General features: G+C 39.4%; 1 protein-coding gene across 1 annotated transcript in view; it reads right to left on the bottom strand.

The window, feature by feature from the left end:
• The window catches only part of SLC17A6 (solute carrier family 17 member 6), a 29,190-nt gene that overhangs the window by 451 nt on the left and 10,814 nt on the right, over positions 1 to 17,925 (bottom strand). The window contains exons 4-11 of the mRNA XM_009098715.4: positions 10,468 to 10,582; positions 7,678 to 7,765; positions 7,488 to 7,574; positions 6,491 to 6,633; positions 4,463 to 4,612; positions 3,321 to 3,453; positions 2,388 to 2,498; positions 837 to 964 (exon numbers count right to left, since the gene is read on the bottom strand). Of these exons, the coding sequence (XP_009096963.1) occupies positions 837 to 964; positions 2,388 to 2,498; positions 3,321 to 3,453; positions 4,463 to 4,612; positions 6,491 to 6,633; positions 7,488 to 7,574; positions 7,678 to 7,765; positions 10,468 to 10,582 (955 nt within the window). The remainder of the gene's footprint in view (positions 1 to 836; positions 965 to 2,387; positions 2,499 to 3,320; positions 3,454 to 4,462; positions 4,613 to 6,490; positions 6,634 to 7,487; positions 7,575 to 7,677; positions 7,766 to 10,467; positions 10,583 to 17,925) is intronic.

The raw sequence follows: 17,925 nt of genomic DNA, 5'->3' as shown, positions 1-17,925 counted from the left end.
GTAAAGAAATTAAAGCAGCAATGAGGAAGACAATACTGCCATCTAATTAAAGAGAATAAAGCAGCAGTGAGGAAGACAATACTGCCATTCTTCACATGTCTGTAAACAAGAAATTAAAGCAACAGTGAGGAAGACAATACTGCCATTCTTCACGTGTCTGTAAAGAAATTAAAGCAGCAATGAGGAAGACAATACTGTCATTCTTCAGGTGTTTTTAAACAAGAAATTAAAGCAGCAGTGAGGAAGACATACTGCCATTCTTCACGTGTCTGAAAATAAGAAATTAAAGCAGCAATGAGGAAGATATACTGTCATTCTACACGTGTCTCTAAACAAGAAATTAAAGCAACAATGAGGAAGACAATACTGCCATTCTTCATGTGTCTGTAAACAAGAAATTAAAGCAACAGTGAGGAAGACATACTGCCATTCTTCAGGTGTCTCCAAACAAGAAATTAAAACAACAATGAGGAAGACATGCTGCCATTCTTCAGGTGTCTGTAAAGAGGAAATTTGCCCAATCAGAGCAGCACATAGATTTGCCTAATTCTTCTGAGCTGCAAGATTTAAATTAGGGATGGAGGTTGTGATAGCACAGCTAAAACATTCACGTGTCCATTTCAGAAATATTTATATCCATCTTTCTTTGAAAAATTGGTCAGCCCACAAAAGCATCAACCTAATGGGCATACAGTGAAGCATTCCTCAAATTTGCATCCCTGGGTGCAAGTCCCAGACTCCAGCATGGATATCCTGCAAGCTGTATTATAGAAAGGTCTTTCTCTTTAAACCAGTAGTATCAAACTGGAAGATTTGAAAATGGTGTTTGCATTTACCTTGTTCTTTGTCATTGCTCCAACAATTATAGGGCAAACCATTCCAGACAAGGTCCCGACTCCATTAGAAATGCCCATTAAAATGCTAGCATACCTTGGGGCAATGTCTAAGTGGTTGACATTGAATCCTGCAACAGAAAGGTCAGTGAGTGTTCACACCCAGAGCAGAGCAGCACTGCAGCTGAGAAAAGTGACATGACACTTTTACTGTAACATATTTGGGCTGCCTAATTGCATTTCTTTATCCCTAAAAGACTTACAAGGCTTAAATATTCCTAGAGAGACTCTGGGTTTTCATTTCTTTTTAAAATATTTTAAAGGGATACCAGGTAAATTTTCTACCAAAACTGCAGTTTAAGAAAACCCCAAAACCTCCCAGCAGTGTCTGTGTGGAGTAGGGAACCCAGAAGATACTTAGGCAAGGAAAGAACTTGCATTTCACAGTCCCTTCCATGACCATTTTATGCTGAAAATAACATCTCTTATCTTCTTCCAGTGTGTAACACGTTCTCTTCCTATTGCCCACATTTTTCTGTCACACAGATCAGCAGAAGGGAGTTATTTTCTATTCTTCAGAGTTAAAATGGAGAAAAAACCCAGTATCTATAACTGAATTACTAATTAATTTTGAAAGATAGTTACTTGTTCTCTTGCATTTTCAGCAGCACAATTCTGTTGAAAATGCATGCAGCAACTATTTAAATAATCTAAAGAGACAGAAGGAATTGTTCCCAAAATAAGAACTTAAATAAGTGAGAACAGAACCCAAACCTTTGGATACAGAGGGTGTGATGGAAAGGGCAGGCAGTGGGATATGGTCAGCTGGGGGAAAGTGCAACACCCTTCCCAAATTGTACAAAACAAGAATGATTCCTTGCAGAATGCATGAGATTAAGGGCAGATTTACTGGAGGAGATTTGAGATGTTTGGCACCAAATGAAAGGGAGCCATAAGGAACCAGCATGGGAGAGGATGCTGAAGTCACAGTGGGAGCACAAGGGGAGGCCAGGTGACCTGTGCTTGGGAAGGGGAAAGGCAAAGCGCTGATGAATCAGCAGGAAAGGAGGAAAACTGTTAGAATTTCTTTAATTCAGAAAAGAAATTCTAGCAGTTAGGCCCCAAAATAATATAATACTAACAGGCTCCAGATTAATAAAATAATACAATATTAGCAAAGAAATAACCAGCATACAGTGGGAAAAAAATACTTCTATTTAAACAAAGATGTGTAAATTTAGGTATCAATATGTAAAACCAGTCCATTTGTCTTCTATGCTTGATTTCAAGAACAATCTGTAATGTAGATTAGCATCTTAATGAGAAGAGAGCCTAATTTGCTGCAATGGACATGGAAAAGATTGAATTATTGGAACAGAAATAATCTAATATAAAATCTGTAATACCAAATGTACATTCCTTTACCATGATAACAAATAATGGGAATTTCAAAGTGAGTGGGTTTTTTTAATTACTATCCATGAACAAAAGCAAAGATGGATGTTTTGTCTCCTTGGATAAAATAGTTTAGTGTCAATAGTAATATAATCTTACCAGATATGGCAAATCCACTAAAGCCTACAGCAAGCACCAAGAATGAAATAGCCACTCCTTTGCTGTGTGAATATCCCACCACGAGAAGAAGAGTTGCTTCCATCCCAAAACCTGGTGAAATAATAAATAAAAACCAGACACTGAGTTACATTCCCTCTCAAGAACTGCAGGCCTTGGAATGCCATGATATTTCACAGGAACACAAATAAAACATTGCCTCAGAGTGAGATACAACCAGGTATTTCTTTCATCTCTAAAAAAACACGTTATTCCTCTCTCAAATAATATTTTTACTCTTTATATGTTAATTTATTGCCACTTTCTGTCATTTGTAAGATGAAAATAAATATCTGGGACATGGTTAGGTCATTCCAGTCAGCTCTCAGGGGTAACCTGCTCATGGATTTTCCAGCCCTCACCACAGCTAATGTGACTTTAACACCTCAGAAGTCAGGGATGTAATGTCAGGTAGTGGTCTGGGCTCTCTTAGTGAAGAGGGTGTTTAGAAGAGCAGCTAAGGCTGAGTAAACAGCTAAGAGTAGGCAAATTCCCCTCCAAGACCTCATCTATTTCTTTAATAGTCTGAATTATTATTATTATTATTACTATTATTATTACTATTATTATTACTATTATTATTATTATTATTATTATTATTATTATTATTATTATTATTATTATTATTGTTATTATTATTATTATTATTATTAGCTATTTGGTATTTGGTTTTCCAAACACCAAATAACTCCATGGCCCATGAGAGCACCTGTGTTTTCTTTTATTTAGTGACTACACCTGCATTGCATAAAAAGTGCAGAAAGCATTGCCTCCTAAGAACACACAATTGTGCAATTTGTTTCTTTATTCTACACAGAACACAACAGGAGCATCAAATCCCTTCAAGAGACTTCTAAATAAAATGCAAAGGCTTACCTCCACAGTTCATTATCTTTCTCACATTGGTGGTTGAAACAATCTGCCTGCTTCTTAAAAAGTCAGCAATTTGTCCCCCAATAGGAACAATAATTGTCATCACTAAGTGTGGCACAGCAGATAAGATACCCACCTAAAATTAAAATTAGAATTAGCAAAGTATAAACCATAAGAAAAAATTTGATTCTTTGTTTTCTGAAGCACTCAGCAGCTAATTAATGATTTCCTTTCAATGTCACACTCTGTGTTAAAACTTAAAGCCTTCGGTTGTGAAATGAACAAAACTAGTGAGCTGAAGTTTTTCTTTTATTTTTTTAAATTTTATTTGATGAAGTGCAGTGAGAATTTTTAAGAACTTCTGATGCCATGCCACTTGCAGTTTATAGATTGTTTTCATAGTTTATATTTAAGCTAAAGCTTTACAGCCCCCGTGTCAGAATCTTCAGGAAATTCCTGCTCAAAGGTGTAAAACTGAATTGTTGCATTTCTTTCAGTGTTTGGTGCAGCTTTGCAGCAAGACTCACACTCCCAGAGATGTTCCCTGTGGATCATCAATTTTCCTTTGCTTTCTGACCAAGCTGCAAAGTGTATGATAGGTCTGAAAAGCTTTGGATGCAGGGAAAAATAAAATACTGACCATCCCCTGGTGGTGCTCCAAGTGCTCTGCACACATGGCAAAATGAGAGCAGCTCTCTTGTGGTGGCTCCAGTGGGTTCTGTGTGTTGTTCATATTTACCTGGCAGGTCTGATGCAAACCCCACAGGAATCCCAAGGAGCCTCAGAGCACCCCTACAAATTTCTAACACCGAGCATGATCTGGTTTGGAGCCCTCAGCTTGCAGTGTAGCCCCAAGTAAATCATCACTAAATCCCACCCTGCCTCCACCTCTCCCCATCCCATCCTTTGGCATGGTTGCTACTTCACTTCTTCCTGCTGGTCAAAGAAACTGGGATGAGTAAGGTTTAAGGTGTAAATCCATTAGGAAGATTTGTAACACTTTTCTTTCCTATTCCTAATAAATCCTACAATACTTTATTGTAATAATACTACAACACTTAATACAATAATTCTTTAAAAATACTACAAATATAGCTCTGATATTTACCTAGTTAAGAAAAAAGCTTCACATTCTTTTTACATACCTTGCTTATTTCAAATCCAAACACTTCCTCAAAGTAAGCAGGCTGACTAATTAGCAGCAAGTAAAAAGTCCAGCTTCTACAGAAGTTTGCAACTATTATTGCATAGACTGGCATAGATGTGAAAAATTTCCTCCATGGGGTTTTGTATTTCTGAAACACAGAAAGGGGATCCAGTTACCCTGCTGGTCATTACCAACCATCCATCCTCCCTTTCCTCACCCTTTTTTTTTTTAGCTGTGGTTGGTCCAACAAGCACAACCATGCACAGCAAGTAAATGTTGCCACAAAATGGAGAAACTCAGTGATGCTTAATTGTGCAAGTGATTTTATGTCAGAAATATAAATATATCCATGGCCATAAGACAAAAACAGTCATGCCTTTCAATAATAATGTCTTTAAAAGACAATGTTGCTGTGTGCAAGGAAACAGATCTGACGCTAACTACAGGATTTCTTTCAGATTTACTGCAAATATTTAAATCTGAATTGCAGTATTCTACCTTTTTATTTTTTTTTTAATCAAGTCCCAGCTGAAACTGCTTGGTCAGTATATTTTTTTGTTTGTATTATTGTATTTTTAAAATGAATTGCAGAAGGAACAAAAAAAAAAAAAAAAGACAGATGGAGAGCCCTGCTGGGTGCCAGCACCTGTCCACAAGGCCAGGCTTGCACCCATCTGTGTTGATCCAAACACAGGATTCATACCCAGATAAGGGCTTGAAAATCACTTCAGCAAGAATTCAGGCTGATTTCAGTCTCCTGTTGATTTGAATACTGGTTTTTCTTCAAGAATAGATGTGCAACACCTTGTATACCTATTAAATTACACCTAAATGACAGGTATGGATTAAGTGACTTAATTAATGAGAAGCCAGCCAGAAAATCTGACTTGATGGTATGGGAAGAATTTCAGCTTAAATATTTTAGAAGCGACTGAACTATTGATACAAGATAATCACTTTGGAAAAAAAATGTTTAATTTAAAAGCTGCAGTAAAAAATAGAAATTGCACAGCCCAAACTCATTTCACATCAGATTTTCAAAAGCATGAGCCCCACTGAATGCTGAATATCAACTGAGACAGGCCCTCAACAGCACCCAAAAATTTCAGCTATCAAAAAATGACTCTGTCATATTTTCAGTTCCTTATTTAATACTAAATCAAGTTTTTGCTAAGTCAAAAATTGTTAATTCCTGAGTTCCATGAAGAACCAGTGAGGAAATATAATGAGGGTCTGCTGGGAATGGATGCTCTAAAAATTTAAGCACATGAAGTGAGGCTCAAACAATTTTTTTTTTATTTTGCTGAGTGAGTGAGCAAACATGGAAATATTTTCTTCAAAACTTTCCAGCAGTTTCAGAAATAAGATGATTATTAGTTAGCACAATTGGAATGGTAAGTGGCTGGAAAATTCAGAGTTTATTCATGGTTTTAGGTCATTCATGGCTCTTGAGAGCTAAACCAGTACAGAAGTGAGATTGTGAGAGGCTTGATCACAAGTCTCCAGCAAAATGACTGCAATAATAATGGGAAATGTCCTGATGGATCTCAAAGCTCCATTGCACCTTGCAGTTTTTCTGGCAGACAAAACATAAAATAATAAGGATGGGCATTTTCTGATGTTCTGGGGACACAGAGCAGTGCTTTTCCTGCAGTTTGCTTTTAGGAAGAGGAAAACCTTCCAGAAATTACTATACAGGAAGGAAACTGACTTTTCCAGTTCAAGATATAAGAAAAGTCTAAATAAAGCTGGAGTTTGGAATGTAGCTGTACCTCTTTTTTATCATTTGAAGCAGACAAAGAGGCACAAATTCCATTCCAGAAAAGCAGCATCCCCCCAGAAACCCACCAGCAGATTTAAGATCTTCCCATCCCCCAGGAACACATTGGTTCAAATTAATCAAAATACACTTTTCAGTCTTAAGGTGAGTGTTTGATTTTTTTTTTTTGTTGCTTTATTTGGTGGCTGGGATGTTAATTTTTTTTCACTGTCTCATTGGAAAGCAGTGTGTGGGTAAGATTCTTACTTCCATTGCACCCAGGAGGTTGGCACTCTCTCCAATGCTCTCTTCTATGTATCTCCTCTCTTCATCTGTGATTGTAGGATGCTTTGCAGGACTCTCATATGAAACCAAAAGCCAAAACATGTACCAGACTATACCAAAGCTCCCTTTGGAACAGAAAGAAAGACTTTAAAAAGAAATGCACAATAAAACAGCCAACAAGGAGGAAAAATCTGTGAATTGCAACAAATTTAAGTGGCAGTTGTCGTCCCTGAGTTCTCTCAGTAGAGATAACTCTACAACAGAGTTTGGTCCTGTGAATAATACCTGGGCAAAATACCTGCAGAACTACAGCACAGTGAAGTGGTCTCTGCTTTGTTTGCAGAATTATTTCACTGCAAGTGACTATTCACTGATCTCAACATCAATTTGCAGCATAAAACAGCTTCCATTTCATTTCACCAAACTGAAAGTGAGGGCCCATCCAGCTTTAAGATGCTGATGTTTGATTACTGCACTAATTTTTACCTGCAGAATAGAAGATTCTGGCCACTTTTTCAACACAGCAATGAACTTCCTGAGTAGTTTATTAAATAATGCTTCCACTTAATGCACATCAATGCAGAATGAATTCCCCTGGGACATTCTTTTAGGTTAACATAACTGGTGGGGATAAAGCGAGGTAGGTCTTCAGATAAAAATCAGGACAACTTATTCAGGGCAGGCACTCTAAATCTGCAGTTTTATCAGTGTGAGAGGTGCTCATGTGAGCAGAGATCTGCCCAGAAGTCTGCACTGTGCTGAAAGCAATGAAGGTTTCAATGTCAGCTAGCTTTTCTTGTTTTATTATCTTGCTTCCTTACATGCTCCTCTCTTTAAATTCAGTTCTGTGAATTTTACCCAGGCTGTATTTTTAGATTAGAAGTCCCACCTCTCTGGGGTTTTTTGTCCTCTCAACAGTAGCTTTTGCATTTTTAGAGAGGGCAGAGGATCCTGGAGTGAGGTGAGCAGGAATGCATACCATAGACATAGAACACAGAAGACCACCCCGTGTATTGCACCAGAATCCCAGCTAAAGGCATTGCAATCACAGCTCCCGCATAGGAACCTACAAAACAAGACATGGGGGTGAGCAGGGAGGGGAGAAAAATCACTTGGAGAACAATCATGCATCACAAATAGAAGGAAGAGAAAGCTGCAGAGCTACTCACCACAAAAGGAAGTGGTTGCTAACCTGCTCCTCTCTAATGGGGGGGCCCACTTGCTCCAGATGCCGTGGCAGGCAGGGTAGGTGACCCCCTGGGGAAGGGGGGCCACAAGTTAGCTAAAGCTGGTCAGTCACTCAGGCAATTGTCTTTGCATGAGCTTTTGTCTTTAATGGCTATAAACAAGAGGTTGAGAATGCTTTGCACCCTTCTGGCAAAATCTGAGCACAGCCACAGAAAAAAATGCCAATATCTGTTCAGGCTGGGTTTTGTGAAACACTTCAAAGCATTAGAGAGACTGCATGAAACAGATATGAAACATGTTTCCTTCTCAAATCATTCATATATTTGTATGAAACAAATATAAAACATGTTTCCTTCTCAAATCATTAAAGAGACAGCATGAAACAGATATAAAACATGCTTCTTTTTCAAATCATTAGGGAGACTGCATGAAACAGATATGAAACATGTTTCCTTCTCAAGTCAATAAAGAGACAGTATGAAACAGATATGAAACATGTTTCCTTTCCAAATCATTAAAGAGACAGTGTAAAACAAATATAAAACATGTTTCCTTTTCAAATCATTAGACAGACTGCATGAAAGACATATGAAACGTTTCCTTCTCAAATCATTCATATATTTGTATGAAACAAATATAAAACATGTTTCCTTTTCAATTCATTAAAGAGACAGTGTAAAACAAATATAAAACATGTTTCCTTTTCAAAGCATTAAAGAGACAGTATGAAACAAATATAAAACATGTTTCCTTTTCAAAGCATTAGAGAGACTGCATGAAACAGATATGAAACATGTTTCCTTCTCATTCATATATTTGTATGAAACAGATATAAAACATGTTTCCTTCTCAAATCATTAAAGAGACAGCATGAAACAGATATAAAACTTGTTTCCTTTTCACTTCAAATCATTAGAGAGACTGTATGAAACAAATATAAAACACGTTTCTTTCTCAAGTCATTCAATATACAGTATGAAACAAATATAAAATATGTTTCCTTTTGCTCCCCCTCCCCCTTCCAGGAAAGAATCCCAAATAATTAAAGAGTGTCAGTGCACAAGAACCAGGGTCCAAGGAAGGATGACAGCACAGATTCTCTCAAGTCTTTCTAATGCAGGACCCTTTTATCCAGCCCTTATGTTTTTTACCTAACATTTAAAGCAAAATTTAGGAAATACTGATTAAAGTGACACTGCTCTAAAACTAGAAAATAAGATCTATTTCACTTAGAAATATGCTCCTAAGAGAAGTTTTTCACTCTGTCTTTAATGAACCTACTTGAGCATATAAAGTAAGTATTTGAATGGTATTATTTGATTTCATTTTAAACCAGCTTTTTATCTTTTAGGTTTCTCTTCAAAACCAGCCTTTAACTTAGCAGCAGAAAAATGAAACATGCAGTGTTGAAATTTTCAAAGTTTTTATATGAAATGGACAGTAATTCCTGATTTACATGTACAAATGTACACAGACTTGTGATCCAAAATTATGGTATATGCATATACACCATATATATGTTATATAAAATAACCTGTATAAAGGTGAAAGGAAAGGGAAAAGGGAAGGAACGAATGAAAAGGAAAATGCAAAGGAAAGGCACAGGAAAAGATCAGACATTCACCCTTCAACTGCCCATTACCCGTCCCTTCCCCTTCCCTGTCCCCTTCCCCTTCACCCTTCCCCTTCCCCTCCCTTCCACTTCCCCTCCTTTCCCCTCCCTCCCCTCCCCCCTTCCCTGCCCCTTCCCCCTGTCCTCGTCCCCCCTTCCCCCCCCCTCCCCTGCCCGCTTCCCCTTGCCCCCTCCCCCCCCCTCCCCCCTCCCACCTTGCCTCCTGCCTCCCGGCCCCGGCCACTCCCCTTCCCCCTGCCCCTCCCTTCCCCCTTCCCTCCCGCCCCTGTCCCGGCCCTTCCCTTCCCTTCCCTTCCCTGCCCCTTCCCTTCCCTGTCCCGTCCCGTCCCTCCCTTCCCTGCCCGTCCCCGCCCTGCTGCCCTTCCCGTCCCTGCCCGGCCCCATCCCTTCCTCCCCTTCCCGTCCCCGTCCTGCCCTGCCCTGTCCCTTCCCTGTCCCGTCCCTTCCCTGCTCCCTGCCCGCCGTCCCTGCCCGCAGTCCCTGCCCTTCCCGCCCTTCCCCGTCCCTTCCTGTCCCGTCGCCTGTCCCTGCCCGTCCCTGCCCTGCCCTTACCTGCCTCCCTGCCGGCCCTGTCCCTGCCCTTCCCGGCCCTCCTCCGTGCCCGTCCCGTTCCCTTGCCCTGCCTCCCTGCCCCCGGCCCTTCCCGGTCCCTGCCCGTCCCGCCCTCCTGCCCGCCCGTCCCCGTCCCTGCCCGTCCGCCGCGCCCATGCCCGCTCTCCATAGACGCAGGGGAGGCTCAATTATTTTTTTCCTCTTTAAATTACGGTAAATCTCTTATTCATTCCAATAAAAACATGGCATGGTCAGGACTTAAGACACAACCTTAGGCTTTAGTTAAATATTTATTCTGTGATGCTGACCAACAAGTAACTGCTGAGAATTACAGCAGTATAAGCCTCATGCAGTGTAGGAGTCCAGTGAAACATCAGTGCTAAATGCAGATCTCACTGGCTTCTCATTTTGCCATGACACTTTACAGCTGAAGGAAAATCAAACAGCAATAATTCATACATTGAAATCCTTTCTACTCAACAGCAGTAATCAATTTAAAACCATTTCTATCCTCCTCCCAGAGCTACAGCTGCTAGTTAAAGGCTACCAATCCCCATGCCATTGAGCAGTTTTGCCTTTTCCATACCTCCACAAGGCCCTGCAGGATCCTGACGAAGATGACACATCCATAGTGCACCCTGGCTGCAGATGGGATCAGCATGTTGAGGGAAGATGTCAGCAGGATAGCAGCTCCAAACACTCTGCAAAGGTGGCAAAAAGGGCAAAGGGAGTGACTGCAGTGCTCTCCCAACTGATTTGTTCTGCATATGCCCATCTATCAATATAGGTGTTCCCTACATGTGTTCTTTATATGGGGAATACACTGACTGCACTGGAAAATGTCTGTTCCATCTAGTGCAATAATCTGTCTGGTGAGACCCACACCAAACAGTGATGTGTTCATTTATTTAGCATCATTTCCTAAAGAAATATATCTTCTGCAATCACAGGTATAGATATGATTCTGTTCTTATAAGGGGAATAGACTGCACTGGAAAATGTCTGTTCCATCTAGTGTAATAATCTCTCTGGTGAGACCCACACCAAACAGTGATGCGTTCATTTATTTAGCATCATTTCCTAAAGAAATGTCTCTTATGCAATCACAGATATAGATATTATACTGTTCTTTATATGGGAAATAGACTGCACTGGAAAATGTCTGTTCCATCCAGTGTAATAATCTCTCTGGTGAGACCCACACCAAACATGGATGTGTTCATCTATTTAGCATCATTAACTAAGGAAATATATCTTATTTAATCACATCTATTTAATTTAACATATCTAATTTAATCTTATTAATTTCCCTAGAAACACCCACTTTAATTTTCACACTAATTTCAACCAAATCTGATTGAATTCTCCACCCTCTGGAAACAAAATTAGAGTTTGTCTCCAAAGGGTGTGAGATGGTCAGTAAAAGAGTTTCCCATGTGCTTTAATTGTAAGGAAGTGACACCATACACTTGCTCCTTAGAAAGCCAAAGAGAATTCACTTTCATAGAGGCCAAAAGCATGGGGAAGAATTTTAGAGCTGGGATTTTCTTAGAGACAAGGGATAATCAGTCTGGAAACATACATCTGTAGGAAGCAGATAATCCTTCCTGCTGTTTTTTCAGAGACCACTCTCTGAAAATTTCTCATTTTGATTCACCCTAATTTGAAATAAAGCACATCACAAAGTCTAAATAAATGCATGAAGTGGTGATTCATGTTCAATTCCACTGATTGGATTGAATTTTTATTTGATTCAAATAATATCCACCTCTGGCAGGAGGAAACCTTTTCCCCAGCATTATTGTGTGGGGTTTTTTTGTCTACAGCTCCATAATGCAAATATAAATCTGATGCCACATGACATCACAGTATCTGATGTGGAACTGATTTGACAGCAACCTCTGACCTCCCCTTGTGTTCCTCAGAAACTGCTACAGTGCCAGAAGTCACGGAGAAACAGACCTTGGGCTAAAGGTGCAGGGTGGAAATCCTCCTCAAAGACACAAAATTCCACACTCTGTGTTTAGAATCACAAAACATTCAAATGGCCAGCTGAGCCACTTTTATCTGACCCACATTAAAGGGCTTGGTAAGGAATCTTTGCTCAAGAGCCCCAAATCTCCTCATTTCATCTCCAGCTCAAGTTAAACAACATTTAGCTGTCTGCACAGCACATTTCTGGCTTTGTTTCTCCCCATGTTCAATACATTTGCTGGGACTGATTGTGCTGCACTGTTTTGATCTAAATTGTCTTCTACCCTTGATTTCTTTAAGTTTCTACTCCAAAACTACCTGCACTTCATTTCCTCTCAATTTCAAACCTCCTGATGCTCACACAAACTCCAGTGCTGTCCTGTCCTGGTAGAATCCTGTGAAGATAGAATATTAAAAAATGCCATCTCTCTACAAGATGAGATTTACAGAATTGTTGGAGCAGGTGAGTGTTCCTTCAAGGAAATTCCCTCGAGTTTTTTACTCCTGTGTTTGCAATCAGCCTCTGCCTGCACCCAGCTGGAAGCTGTTTCCCAGCTCTCCTGTTCACTGAAGAGAAGCTTTTCCTTGGGTCTGCTCCTTCTGGAGAAATAAGGAAGCTGGAACTGGAGGAATGGTCAGAGAATTGCTTCTTCCAGACTCAGATCTTGTGTTTAGACACACTGCACTGTGAATATTCAGTTACAGCAGGGTGTAGATGGTGAAATAATCCTGCAGCATCACTCCTGAGCCAATTCTCTCTCTGAACTGTGCTTTAAAGGAATGATTTCCTCTCCCTCCCCCAAATTCTAAGGGTTTCAAAGCAGAATAAGACAGAGTTAAATTATGGTTCTTGCAAGGAATGGCTATTTTATGCTTTTTGTGAGTCCCTGTTAAAAGTGATGCCAGGCCTGGCTATTTTAGTGAGTCCATTTCCTCTGTAACTCTTCATCAAGAGCAGATAAATCTTCCTATATTTGCTTTGTATCTCTCAGCACACAATCATAAATATCATAGGCATTTCTCCTTGGGGCTCTTTAATCTTCTTAGGTTTATTTCCATAAATACTAAATTCTACCTAACAAAATATTGTGATATAATGCTGTTTTTTTGTAAAACCTTCCTGTTTTATTGCTTTAAAGATCTCACTTAAATATATTTATTAAAATATAGATGAAATAAAAATCATTTTGAGCTACAGTCAATCAAAATATATCTGAAGGCAGCTCTCATTTGAATATATTTAGTTGGGAAATGGAACATTCTGATTGTTCCTAGAGCATTTCAAAACTATTTTGCTGACTCACACATCAAACCCTCAAATTGTGAAATTGTGCAATCCTTTTTTTTTTTTCTATTTATTTTTGCTTACATTTTTTTTTTCCCTGTCTATTACCCTAGTGATTTATGATCCTCTCTGTCTAATTTCTGCACCTTGCTCAATTTTCCTACAAGGCCAACTCCAGCAATGGGTTGGAAAGCTCAGATTTCTGATGCTCTCATGGCCAATTCCATGTGTGTGTGGTTCCATTGCTGTGTGCCCTGGTGGTTAATGCTCATTCTCAGGCATGAGACACATGAAAACACAGTTCCCAGCTGGTTTTGGGGTGTTCCTTCCCCTCCACACCCCACTGCAGTTCTGCTGCTGTGCCCTTGGTGCCTCTCTCCAGCTGTGCATCCACAGCTGGGCTCTGGAGTGAGCCCAGTCCCCTGGGCTGAGCTCAGCCTGGGAAACCCATGGGGCTGCACTTGCATCCTGAGGTATCCCTGAAAATCCATTTCATTCTGGAAAAGGCTTGAATGCCATGGCACAGAGTAGGAGCTTCAGCAGATGGGAGGTAAAATCTGGGGAAAGGGAATTGCAGCAAGAGATAAAGCAGGTGAGACCAGTGGCACTGCCATGATCCTTGGCCCTTGCATTAGGATGGGATTAAAATGTCTCCAGCAGCCCCTAGGCTCACAAAATATTCCATTCTGACTCAAAATCAGCAACTGTGCAACTACATCTGGGGGAAAATAAACACACACAGGAGAAGACAATAAATACAGCAGAAGTACAGGGAAAATATTCCTGTACAAAGTATTCCTCACCAAATATTCCATTCTGACTCAAAATCAGCATCTGTGCAACTACATCTGGGGGAAAATAAACAAATACAGGAGAAGACAATAAACAGAGCAGGAGAGGAGTGAAAACCCCAATAAATTCTGGTCCTCATAAATGACCAGAAGCAGTCCTGAAACAAAAAATTATGGTTTATTTATCTATTTCTATTTCTGGACTGAGCAGACTCTGCCCCAAAAATCAGAGTCTAACACTGATCTTCAGTGTTTTTGCTGACACTGGCCTCAAAGGTCATGAACTGTGACTTCATCCTCCTGCAATATAAGGAGCAATAACAGCAAAATTGTGTTTGAATGAGAGACATTTGGGATGGGAGAGGAGAAAGAAAATTCCTTTGACAGCTCAGGAGAAGTGCTTAGAATGGAATGAGGTTGCAGGGGGGATTAATCAGTTTGGGTTCTAAGGCAATTGGCTCATTTTTCTCTTTTAAACAGAAGAAAAAGAAGAGTATTTATAGATTTCTAATCCCTGCATCTGTGCAGCAGCACTGCTGCCATCCCCCTCAGTCAGGAGGTTCCCATTCCATGAGCATTCTGCAGGGGGACAGATGTTGTCACACAGCTGGGAGCAGAGGCAACTCCAGAAGGGAGCACAGAGCACTGCAGGTGCTGAGTGCCAGACAGATGGATGGCATCTCCAGTTCCACACAGGACAGCTGAAATTCCTCATCAGAGGCATCCTGATACCCCTGGGACTGGGAAATTGCTGCAAAGGATTCATCCAGCCCCTTTAGGTGTGTGTGGGGTGGAATCAATTCCTCATCTGAGCCTCCTGTATTTTTATTCATGTCAATTTTTAATGTATTTGATCAACTCCACAATTATTGATGTCTCTGTTCTCTGAATAAGCAAAGTCACCTTGAGAAAATGAAACTTAGAGATGTTGAATGAGCCTTTTCTAAAGCATATGAAGTACCTTAACTAAATTTGTCCTTTAAAAAAGGTTGAAAAGTCACTCTGTAGATTTAATTTTTAAACATTTTTTTTAAATGAGAAAATGCTGTAGTTTTTAAGATGTGTAAATATATGCAGTATCAGTGAATTATTAACACAATCTCATTAGAATTCAAAATAATTAAAGGACATTAAGTCTTGGTCACTTACAACTACAAAACACCATTACATGTATTTAAACAGATTTATACTGAAAAGTACAAAATATAGAAAATATTCAATGGCTTCCATAGAAAATTAATTCAGGACTGTAACTGAAAATTAATTCAGGACTGTAACTGAATAGTTTTTCCCTCCAAAGTGCCACTGATCATCTTTTCAGGGAAGTTCTATCTACTGAAAAGGGAAGTTTGATTATTTTTTAGTTTTCTAGGGAATCATAGGGTGTGGGTGGGTGGGTGGGGATGGGTGCGAAAGCATTTTGCACCACTACAATGAACTAAATTCAAAATATTGTAAATTGGTTGATTCTGACTGTGAACAGGAACCTCTGGAAAATGTAACCCATGGTCTTTTGTGAAAAACCTCTGATTTGACAATTTCCCATGGATATTGGTCATATTCTAGAGGATATTATTTCCACTGGATGAAGGATGTGTATTGATCAAATGCTTGATTTGTAAACAGTGATAAAACATTTTTCTGGTCAGAGCTACAAATTCATCAGGTAAATTTGTTGGGCAAATAGGGTGGAAAATAAAGAGGATTGAAAACACAAGCTTTCTTCTGAGGTTTTCCCAACCTCCTCTAAAGATCAGATTAAAAAATCCTGCCATCATAAAATAAATTCAATTTATTTGGATTCAGGTTGGTGAGTTGGTTTGCCATTTTCCTTACAGAAATCACCAGAAATATGTTGAAGAAAGACTTTTCCTTTGATTTTACCTGCTTTCACCTGTGACACACCTGCAAAGGGCAGCAGCAGCCCCACATGGACATGGTTGGGTTGTGTTTTCATACAATCCAAACAATATTTTGTCTGAGAAGAGCTGCAAGGCTCAGTGCTCTATTAAAAGCTGCATTTTTTCCCAGTAAAACACTTTTTTCCAGTAAAGAAGGAAGAAGCAAGACAGGACCTAACTGGAATATCTGTGGGCTTGCTGCAGCTTTTCAGAATCTTCTGTACATGTTGCTGGCAGTGACAGCTTGTGACCAGCTCCTTAACTTAGATTTTTCTTTCAATATACAGAAATTTCAAGGCTTAGCTGCCACATTTCCCTGCTGACAAATCCTGTCTCTACCTGCATCAGGTGTGATGAGAGCCTGCTAAGACTTTGATACAGAACTTGTGCATTTCCATGGCTGAATTTGCTGGGGTTTGATCTGCCAGGTTGGAAAATTAAAAAAATCCCAAAAGATTCATGAAACTTTCAGCAAACCAGAGGATTCCAGGGGCTGGATCAAGCACTGATGTGAAATGCCATGCAAAGATTAAATCCATGTGTATCAGCAGGCCAGAGGAAGAAGTCCTTTACATTCCTGCCTTCCTCAAACCCCACTGACTCTTACCAACACCACAATTTTCAGGCTGTGCCTTCCATTGCTTGCTCCCAAACCTGCTTTTTGATGTGTCAATGTGTATTTTATAGAAACTTGGGCACTGCTGGATGACAGCATCCCTGGAGTGGGTGCTAAATGTAAAAGGATCCTGGTCATTAAATACAAATTGTTGCCCTTAGCAGCAAGTGCATTACATTATCCTTTCAGCAACAGATCAGTTTCCATCTGAGAAGTTACAAGCACTTGGCCTACTTAGTAGTTTTTCTTTTCCAGCTTTTTATTTAATATTTCCAGTATATATCTTCTTATATATATATATATATATATATAAAAGATATATATATCTTTAATATATCTTATATTAAATAAATATAAAGATATTTATTTATCTTATTAAAGATAAATAAATATCTTTATTTATCTTCCAGTATAAATCTTTAATTTAATATTTCCAGTATATATAGAAGATATATACTGGAAATATTAAATAAAAAGCTGGAAAAGAAAAACTACTACTACTACTAATACTAAAAAACTACTACTACTACTAATATTAAATAAAAAGCTGGAAAAGAAAAACTACTACTTTATATATATATATATATATATATAAGATATATAGCCAGTATATGTCTTCTACCCATGTTGTTTCATTTTAATGGTTTTAATCTCTTCAGTTTGCACAGCCTCAATCCTGTTTTCTTTCTTTTGCATCACTAAGCAAATCAGATCCTCTAGACCTTGTCCTACTCTTTTCCTTCTTTCATCTGCTCACTCTCCCAACCCTCTCTCCTCCCTGTCTGAATTCAGCTGGGGAATCTCCCAACCTGCAGTTTTCTTTTACACCTCATTCTACCTGAATATGTCCAGATAAAGCTCTGACTCATTCCTCCCAGCTCATCAGCTTTGGGACAGCTTGCTCTTTAAATGTGGAATCTGCTAAATAATGTTTCAGAGCAGGAGTGTCTCATTCACATCACCTCACCCACAGGCTGTGCTTCATCTGCCTCTGCTGATTTACAGACACAGAGCACCCCTAGCACAGCAATCAGCTGTAGGTTTAATTGGAAAGTGTTTTCTGCAGGATATCTGTGCTGCTTTTTGGAGTGTTTTCTGATTTATGGGGCACAGGTCCCAGCTGATGGTGTCAGGACTGCTCAGAGGCAGGGCAGATTCCTTCAGAGCAAAATGACAGTGACATCAGTGGTTTTATGCAACCAACCTAAAGAACATTTTGGTGCATCAAACCCTGTGGAGAAATTGTTTTGGACTGAAACAACAAAGCCAATAGAGGTGATGAAGGATACCTGTTGCACAGAGTGTGGGCAGTTAATGCTCAGGAGCATCCCTGGGGTTTGTTTCAGAGAGTGTTTTATTCATTCATTCATTCATTCATTCATTCATTCATTCATTCATTCATTCATTCATTCATTTTTTATTTTTATGTATCTTTATATTTATATTATGTTTCTGTATATTATTATATTATAATTAT

This window comes from Serinus canaria, chromosome 5 (assembly GCF_022539315.1).
Source record: "Serinus canaria isolate serCan28SL12 chromosome 5, serCan2020, whole genome shotgun sequence".
In the NCBI taxonomy this organism is placed as follows: Eukaryota; Metazoa; Chordata; class Aves; order Passeriformes; family Fringillidae; genus Serinus; species Serinus canaria.
This window is presented reverse-complemented; position numbering and strand designations above follow the sequence as displayed.